The sequence below is a fragment of the Odontesthes bonariensis genome, chromosome 12 (genome assembly GCF_027942865.1).
Source record: "Odontesthes bonariensis isolate fOdoBon6 chromosome 12, fOdoBon6.hap1, whole genome shotgun sequence".
Taxonomy (NCBI): domain Eukaryota; kingdom Metazoa; phylum Chordata; class Actinopteri; order Atheriniformes; family Atherinopsidae; genus Odontesthes; species Odontesthes bonariensis.
The window spans coordinates 21447961-21457456 of record NC_134517.1 but is presented as its reverse complement, the minus strand read 5'-3'; the positions used below and the strand labels follow the sequence as shown (position 1 = coordinate 21457456).

At 41.4% G+C, this 9496-nt stretch overlaps 1 protein-coding gene across 1 annotated transcript; it reads right to left on the bottom strand.

Moving 5' to 3' along the window:
* Nucleotides 1–395: 395 nt before the first annotated feature.
* Nucleotides 396–8900, bottom strand: chn1 (chimerin 1). The gene is made up of 7 exons (XM_075479646.1): nucleotides 8227–8900; nucleotides 7037–7121; nucleotides 3964–4137; nucleotides 2983–3060; nucleotides 2155–2292; nucleotides 1459–1564; nucleotides 396–1225 (listed from the first exon to the last, which is right to left on the bottom strand). Exons 1-7 carry the CDS (start codon nucleotides 8476–8478, stop codon nucleotides 1054–1056), a joined length of 1005 nt encoding a protein of 334 aa, XP_075335761.1. The 5' UTR covers nucleotides 8479–8900; the 3' UTR covers nucleotides 396–1053.
* Nucleotides 8901–9496: the final 596 nt, after the last annotated feature.

Genomic DNA, 9496 nt, shown 5'->3' with positions numbered 1-9496 from the left:
AAACTGTCAGGAATTTTCACTGTAATCTGCTGTCCCATAAAAAGCTTTTTAGCTTCTCTCATCTAAATGATTTGGTTTCTCAGCTCACTGCTTGCAGACGCTTCAGGCAGCTGTTCAGAGAAAACACTCAATCACTGTCGGAGCAACATTAAACAAAAGACAAAAGGCTAAAAGATAACCACAGAGAGAGTGAATACTGAACTCACAATCCATTAGCGGTCACAAAAACACATTTGCAAAGGAATAATAATACCTTTAGGAAACTATACACCATTAAGTTTGCAATGTCAACCTGAGGGTTGCGTTCCCAGCTTTTTCTCGCTGCCCACACCTTCACCTTCAACCGCAAATTTGACGTTGATTATTATTTTGACAATGACTTATAGAGCACTACATTTCTTTAAGTAGGGTTTAATAAATTAAACTGAGCATGCACAAGTTGTGTACAAAACAATTACAGTACAAAATTAATTTCACAAATAATGCTTTTTATAACACAGTAAAAACGTTATTATCAGGAAAATGCACCACTGTTTACGCAATAAAGAGGAAAAGCACATTCAACTAAGAACAGGAGGTGACTTACAAACATTTTGAGGAGGTAAAAAAATACAGCATCATAAAAATGACCCCAGAAAAATTAGTAGCTTAATTTCATATCCAGCTATATAAAATCTCAAAAGAAGAAACTGCACAGCGGGCAGCTGGGAATGTAAACAATGACTACTACACACCAGACAAAAGTAAAATCACAACGCTACACGATCTCGACACATGCTGGGTTACCACTAAAAAAGCAACAAAGACCTCGCACCATGCATGCTGGCCTGTCAGCTTCTGAAAATCCCCCGACAAAAATGGGGAGACATAAAGTACGTACAAGTGTAAGGTTCATCATCCGCACCCAATACGGCGGAGGAGAGATGTTATGTCAGCACTAGTCCATACACAAGGCATTCAAAATGTATTGATCAGTGTCATACAAACAGTTGTGCAGGTCTTCACACAAAAGATTGGTTAGAGAACTGTTCTAAAAAAAGTCCTGATCAGCGTTTAGAAGAGCACCTCTTCGTTTTTAATGAGCACCTCCACCACCTGTCTCTGGTAGCGGATGTCATTCAGCGCTGTTATGGCATCCTGGTCGGGTGCACGCATGAGGGTGGGCCCGAAAATGATGCCAAGGTTCTCTGCGTTCATCAGGTTGAATTCATCATTCTGCGTCACCCTGCAATGTTCAATGAATCACTGAATTAATCTCTGGGGAGGGGACTGAAATGAAAATGATAGTTGGACGTGCAACAAAGAATTGAATACAATGGATTTTGTTAATAACCATAAGTTCTACATTTCTGTTAGAAATCTGAATAAAGAAAGGTGCCTTTGAATAAATACTTTTTCTGACCCCCACTCCTTTTTAATTTTCAAGACGTCCCCAAGCTGTTACAGAATTTGGATTACCGTTTTAAGTGGGCCATGAGGTACTTGAGAGTTTCCCTGTGTGATGGTGGCAGCAGAGCGAGAGACTCGCGGAAAGCTTCCAGTTTTTTCTCTGGATCTGTGAGCTCTGCCAAACAGAAAGGAAGACGATATTAGCATGAAACGAGTGGCCAGACAATTGATCCAGAAATCAATAAAGTTATCTTCTGTGCTGAACCAAAAACTATCTATGAGGAGACAAGATTGTACGAACAGAATTTTTTTTTTACAAATAAAAAAAAAGGAGTTTGATGTTTTTCAGGAGTCAGTTTCAGTGCAGAGTTATCAGATGCAAAGCATGCATTTTCACAGTGCTGATCTGGTGTAACTTAAGCTGATGAATCAATAAATCAATAAAGTTTTACTGTACTGAAATAAAAATACAGTCTTATGTAACAGCAGCCCACACTACAGCCCAAAGGACAAGCTGACATTTTTCTTTTATAACTCCTAATGACATTGTGTGCTTTTTTCCCCCTATCCTTTTTAGGCCAAAATGAAAAGGAAAAGATGAATAGAAAACAAACATAACTGGATAACTGGACATATAATAAGTGAATAAATGCAGGTAATATTTGTAATGTGACTGATGTCATAAACACATGAAGGAAACCCAGCAGTGAATGTTTGTCAGTAAACACTGTTGCTTTGGAACTGATTTGGTGAGTTGTGACGTACTTGCAGCCTCAATGAACCTGGGGTAAGCATCATATGAGATGACGGGAACTGGCAAATCCCTGAGGTACAGTTTCAGTGCACTCGTGATGATATTGATGTCTTCATAGGCATTCACTGAGATGTCTGTCTTCTCGCCATCTGTGAAGATTTGAGGCGGGAAAGGGGAGACAAGAGGGAGAAAACGAGAGTTTTCACAAAAAAAAAAATGGCTCACTTCAAAACTTTCATGGCTCAGGGTGAACTAAGGATTAAAAAAGACTGTGTTACAGAGGTGGAACTCTGGCTCTATATTCTTGCAAAGTAGCGGCTATCACCCCCCTGGCCTGTTTAATTCTGACTTTCCCTCAGTTCTGCTTTCCAGAAGAGGCCATGGCCTAGATGTGCAGGCAGACTGAACATCACAGCGCTGTGAGCTGGAATGACACTCTGTCATGGATGATCTCCCACATGTGGATCTGGCTCAAGAGTTCAGTCCACTGCTGCAGGGTTTCTCTTACAGTTAACATTCAGACTGCACTGGCCCAAGGCAGGTTTACTCTTACTAAGTTGACTACTGAATCCCAACACAGCCACGTTTAAGGCAGTCGGAGGACAACCGTGGTTTGTAACCCCTGAGATCCCCCTTGTCTGTCCACAGTGAAATCCCGCATGAGAGGGAGATGTCAGAATGGGAACTGCATTCCCAGATGGACGGTAATCCTTCACAAATGTGTCAATTTTTCATTAATCTGAGGAGCTTTGTGTCTCCCGTTGACATATGTAAGCAAGCAGTGCGTTCTGCGGTCATATTGTGAGTTGTCAGCAATCTATTAAACAGAGAACACAAACCTTTGTCAAACCCCATCTTAACTTCTTCCACCGAATCACTAAATCCAGATATTCTGTAGAGGCCCTCCGATTTCAGTCCTTGAGGAGCAACAAGAAATAAACAACCCTTTAGACAATGTAAACGCTGTCAAGAGTAATATATACAAATTCATTGGCATATATTAATAGGTCATTTAGAAAGTACTACAGTATTAAATATTCATAAGAAATTAAGGATTAAATGTCCACAATGTCACACGATGGAACAACGTGGGCTAATGCAAATAGTTTTTTGCATCACTGGGCAAAATAATAAAGACATAAATCAAACTTAGCAACAGTCGTACATTGGAGGGAAGACAATGAGGACGCTATGTGGTTCCTGCATAGTTGAATGATTTAACTAAAATGCAATCAGCTAAGGCAGCAGGAAACAGAGTAATGTACTCCTCATTACACATTTACAATTACCAGCAATCTCATCACCTCTCTCAGACACCCCTCCAAAAGCAAAACATGAACCCAGTCAATAATTGAATCAGACTTTTGGCACAACAACCTAACTCATATATATTGAATATCACTTAGTATAGAATTAAAGTGAGGCTGTTTAATAACATGCATAAATACAGTAAGTAAAAGCCTTTAACATATCTAAAATACCTTTTTTTTAAGATAATATTCTAGCTAATAATCCAAGAAAATGAATGCTGTTCAAGCATTTGAATCAGTTGTTTTAAAGGTTTTTTTTGGTCCTATAATATCATCTTATGGATGAAAAAACTGTGTTGAGATTTGAAGATTTTCAATTCAATTACAATGCCAGTGTATTATTTGCAGAAATTCCTCAAGGCCTGTTTATTAAAGTTGCATCAACCAGTGAGACCAAGTGTTTTAACTGTGGACCTAAAATGGAATGACACTTAAACATCATTGACTACATTTGTCACATTCCTGTTTTCATCTGTGCAATCCAAACAAATCAAACGCACACAAACTCACCTCTGGACTCTATCTCTCGTATGCACATGTCCACCACCATGGGTCGGGCCGTGTTATAAGCTTTTACCAGAGTGGTCAGGTCACAGCTGTACACCTTTCGGACATGTCTCAGGTCTGGCTTGCAGTCGTTGGGTGCCAGAGCTGAACACTCTTTGTGCACATTCACTCCGCAGTCTACAGGGAGACGCACACAAAGGGCTTAGTTCATACATGAAAGGATGCCATACTCTTATGCATGCTTATTTGAACTGTGTGATGCGTTAACAAAACCAGGGAAAACTGAACAAATTCTTGCAGTTAATGTTATCTTTCAACTGAAAGTGACTACACACCATCTAACAACAAGGATGTTTGGGCTTATGTGTGCTTAGGCTTTTAGAGAAGTGTTAATCCCCCTGATCAATAACTGCCCCTGAAATGTCACGGGGACTATTCTTCTCTGCTACACATACCATTAAAGTCACCTTGAGATCTTCATATCTCCAAATTCACCTCCAGATGGCCATTAGTTAATTGAAAAAATGAGCCAAATGTTAAAATTAAATAACAATGAGCCAGAGGAGAGGACACTGGAATATACCACAGGAATGTGTGGTGTGATGTTTGGGTTGTCAGAAGAATCTCATGTAACCTTAAAAGTAACCACATTTTTTTTTTATTTCTTTTTCTAAAGACAGGACTGCCCTCATTTGATGTTTTAATATCATATTTGTCATGATGTAAGTTTAAGTAGCCAGCGTTGTGTTTCAGCTCTCAGGCACAGTGGGTTGGGCCCAGCTTTTAACAGCGCAGGGCACCTTGTCGGGAGCTGAGGTTTCCATGGTGCAAGAGACTGCACCTCTGCTTTGTAACAGAGACGCGTGAAGGGAATTGGTGGAAGAGTAAAACGCTGGTGCCCAGAGGAGGGACACAGCACTGCTGAGCACCCTATTCTTTTTCTGAGCTCACTCACAATGGCAGTGGAAGCAGCAAATGAGGCGCTGTGGGCTACAGAAGACCTAGTTTCCAAGACTAAAATGGAGCAGCTCTTCAAGCTCCAAGATCTTTTGAGCAATCTCCAATGTACTAAAAAGGTTTTTGTTTGACAAAATTACATATGGCTTTTAATACCAAAAAGCATTTAACCCCTTGGAAGAATTGCTCCTTTTTTATTTTAGATAATAATAACAATAGAAAAAAGAAAAGAAAAAAACACTTTGAAAGCTGAGAATCAATGTTTCTGAAGGACATCCGAACCATATTTTGATTAATATGGGTCCCTGGGGAAGTTCACACAGCCTGATTTCATATGCACTGATGCAGAAATGTAATTACCTTAAGAGATGATTCTCTTAAGGACATGAGACAGGCAGTGTAATAGTCAAAGGCCTGTCATCAGACACAAGCCTGCTGAGCTCTTCTTGTCCATGGGATCACATTTATGGCCCTGGGTCCCAGGTGGGGTTGGCGAGCCCAAGGGACATCAGATGCTAGGAGACAGAGGAGGCTTACTGCACCACCAGCTCCTTCGCCATTGCTACAATGGGCTGCAGCTCAATTTTGATTGGATGTTTAATGGTGGCTAATTTCTCATTTCTAATTACTAATTTCTAATTTCTAATTTCTAATTTCTAATTTCTAATTTCTAATTTCTAATTTCTAATCAGTCCATTATCATCAAATCTCGGAGCTGAAACTGATGTCATTCTCACTCGAACTGAAAACAAACACTTTTTTTCTTCCCTACCAAGTGTTTAAGTTAAATAGGGGTTGAGCTGTGTGACCCAGCTCTTTGGTTAAAGCCGTCTGAATTTTAATGTGTGTGGAAACGAAGCTCGTTCCCCACACTCCCAGCCCTGCTCCTCATTAAAGAGACATGCCAGCTTTGTTTTCCTTCATGGGCATGATGGGATGAGGCTGGGTGGGGGGTGCGCTCCGGTGAGGAAATGTGCCACAACAAGCACAAGCAGAGGCTGGCTCTCTGGCACTTGGCCAAAAACAGTTCACACATACAAAAAGAGAAAAGGGGGTGGAAGAACATTTTTTTTGGTATGCAAATGTGAGCATCATGTGAGACTTTGCTGCCCTAGTTTCTGCTGGCTGGGGCTGAGTCTGAAGGAATGGTGGTATGTTTATACAGTGGTTGATGAAGATTGGCTTCTACCGTATGTGCCTTTTTCTGGTTTGCTGTCAGTTTTCAACACCATGATGTTAATAATTTATGTCAGAGTTCCCACAGATTTACGTGACACACTTTGTTGCATCAATAAAACATCAAAGACACACATCAAACTGTATTATAGCACTATGCAGGCACTGGGAAAGGAATTCTTACAAGAAACGGAGGGAAACTGAATATTTGACAAACAGAGGAGTAAACGGAGACCATTTCCCTCACAATAACAGTACTGCGTGCATGTATAGGTTACATTTGTCCCACAAAAGAGAAGAAAAAATATGAAGACTGAAAGTCATTTCACATTGTGGGGAAATGATTGCAAAAAAATGCTCGCACTAGGGAGCAGATAACGACATAATGCATCCATGAATATAAAAAAGAGCTTTAAAATACATCAGCTGCAATTGGCCAGCTTTAGTTTTTCAGGCCTGGAATGCTACATGTGTTTATCCATTAAGTCATCAGAGTGGAAACACAGAAAGCTTTTGTTGTTGCTATAGAGATGACAGGATGCCCAGAGCTAAAGAAACTTTAAATGAGTTTGAAAAAAGCTTGAAAAAGCAGAGAGGGGGAGAGACAGGGCTCAGAAACATATTCTTCTTAATGTATGACCCCCACACTCCAACTCAGTGGAGACAAAAGTGGGTCAAATATAGGGTTTTTTACATCATGTAACATATCTGTTACATCACAGCTGCAGAGCCCCCGTTTTACTCCGTTGTGTAACTCATAATCCTCAAACTACTATTGAGATTTTAGATTAAAATTCAGTAATCCAGCTCCAGATGCACTGCAAAGCCAAGTAACCCATATAGAGTAATGCTCACTTTGTACACCCCCAGTGTAACAAAGAAATGCTGTAGGCTGTTCAAGCAGTATATGTAAGGTTGTGTTACTACTGAGAACAAGACATACCTGCACATTTGACCCCCTGGGCCATCAGTCCCCACATAAATCTGGCACAGTGTTCACACCAGTGAGGCCCCCGAAAAGTGTGGACCTACAGCAGAGAGGACAGTGAAAGATATTAGTGATGGATTGCAATGACAAGAGTGTGAAACAAAAGTCAGTCCTTGCATCCCCTTCTTTAGACTGCCAAAGGACCTGTAGGCGCTTAACTGACAAAGTGGAGAAGGATGGATATGGAGCTTTGCCATCATATATCAGCAAGATGTGACACTTCATCGCAGGAAAGTTGTTGGGTGGATTTTCAGTGGAAACAGTTGAGGAATAGGCACTCCCACACTCCAGCGGGTGACAACAGTTTAGCCAATCAGGGGGTCCTCTGAGCTGAAGAGAGCGAACCACAACTCTCCCAGTATTCTTGTATTAAGTTAATAGAAGCTAAAGAAGGAAACTGTTTGTGTGAAAAGTACAATGCAGATGGAGATTATCCCAGTTAATCCTAGTGATGTCATCTATAGGCACTGTCTTTCATGTTCCTACAATTTACAGGTTGCTATCTATAACAATACTATGTATTAAAAAGAATTACATTTTTTATTAATCAACTGGAGTGCTCCATTAGTTTGATCTGATGCTCAAAGATTTGTTTCAGTACAATGATTTTGTCATGCTGCATATCTTTTGTCCATTAGTACATCAAGATACCTTCCTTACTTTAATTTTACGCAAATGATAAATGCTGCCTTGGCTACAGAAACCCCCTTAAAGGCTGAAATACAATATTCAACAAAAAGGAAATAAAGCAGTAGACAGAGATCAGCAAGGATCAGCACTTTGAAAAGGTTGACAGAGATATTTCTCTCCCTGCTCTCCATCCCATCAACCAGCAAAAATAGGAGCCAAACAAGGAAACACTCGTCTACTGTTTCCCAGCAGCATAATCTCCCCATCTGGTGCTCTAACGAACAGCAGTGGTCCACAGCCCGACCAACAGATTTTCTTTTGATAAAGCCTCACTGGACAGACCAAAACAGCTCTGTTTTTCATCATCTCTCCCAGTCAGTAATGCTCACCCCTCCCTTTCCATCTCTCTCAAGGGGAACAAGAGAAGCAGCCCTGTGGCCACACATGATGACAATAAACCACAGCTTTGGGAATGCATCAGCTGACAAGTGCTTTTTAAGTTGACTCAGTCTCACCTTGAAGTTGTGGGCTTTCTCCGATTTGGGTGTCCGGTCACTCTCCTTCAGCGAGGCTCTGCGAACCAGTGAGGTGAGCTGCGAGTACGCTAATAGTTTAAGTGGTTGCCAAAAAGTGGCTGAAGGTTTCTGTGGCCCCATCCTCATCCCCAGAGCTGCTGCCAGAATATCCTCCTGATTGGCCTCTCGCTTGGCCTTTTGAACCAGCGGCTTCTCTTTCTTTTGGATGTCGTAGGACTCTTTAGATGGCATTCTGGAGCTGTAGTCTCCCAAACCAGTTGAAGAAGCGAACCAAGTGGAAAAGTCCTAGACAATGAAAGGTTAACTCCTTGATGTTCAGGGCAAGTACACGTCAAAAAATATCACTTGCATGGTCCCTTTTAAAAAATAGGCTTCACTGATGACAAATTGCACATTTATGATATAAGAGAGAGAATGAGGATATTTCAGAAAATCAAAAAGAAAAACGTGGTCCCTGAAACCTCTCACAGTGGTGACAGCAGATCAAGTGGAGCCTCTGTGAGAGAAGTGCCAGGTTTTATTCAAAAGAGGTGTAGCCTTGGGTGCTCATGTGGTTCTCTGGGAACGTAAATGCAGATGAGATGAGTGGTTGAGCTAATCCTCTCCTCCCTGTGCAGAGCTGATATTCTCCCTGGAACAGGCACAGCACACTGTTGTGTGTGGATGCTGTCTGGGCGGGCAGAGAGAGGGGGAGGAGTATGGAGGTGGACCCTGTAGTAGTGGCAGCAGATTAAATGGATCCCACCAGCCAATCGCAGCATGGATACACCAGCCTTGTAGTAGTCTCTACCATCTCTACCCCGCCCCCACACAGCCATCAGATATTCAAGCGGGGGAGCCTGGACAGGATGAAATGAGAGTGGGCTGATAATGAGCTATGAATGAGTCATGTATCCTGAGTGGGCTTCTGCCTGGAGAACTTGCGACAGCAGTGGGCCGTTAGACAGAGGAGCTTTTTTTCAAAATCACCTTTCCACAGAAACTGGTCACGACCGGAGCCACACAGACAAAAAACAACAACATAAAAGCTGCAAGCGTCAAACCAAAACAGAACTTTTATCAACGCATGTCGTCATACAGTGTGATGCAGATCGAATTCAGCAGCATTTGGCCAAAAACTGAGCCAAAAAAAGATGATGACAAAAGAAACAAACAAAAAAATTAAAATCACTAAAAAGTGTTTTGCTTACACTCTTTAATGGTGTATTTCTTCTACACCGTCTTATTTTCCTACATTATGTAAGTCCCC

What these genes read in the sequence shown, in the direction of transcription:
- chn1 (XM_075479646.1), bottom strand. Translation starts at nt 8,478, where the DNA reads ATGCCATCTAAAGAGTCCTACGACATCCAAAAGAAAGAGAAGCCGCTG. An exon ending in CCAGGGGGTCAAATGTGCAG is followed by an intron (nt 4,138 to 7,036) that starts GTATGTCTTGTT and finishes GTCTCCCTGTAG; the next exon opens with ACTGCGGAGTGAATGTGCAC. An exon ending in CTCATGGCCCACTTAAAACG is followed by an intron (nt 1,226 to 1,458) that starts GTAATCCAAATT and finishes TGAACATTGCAG; the next exon opens with GGTGACGCAGAATGATGAAT.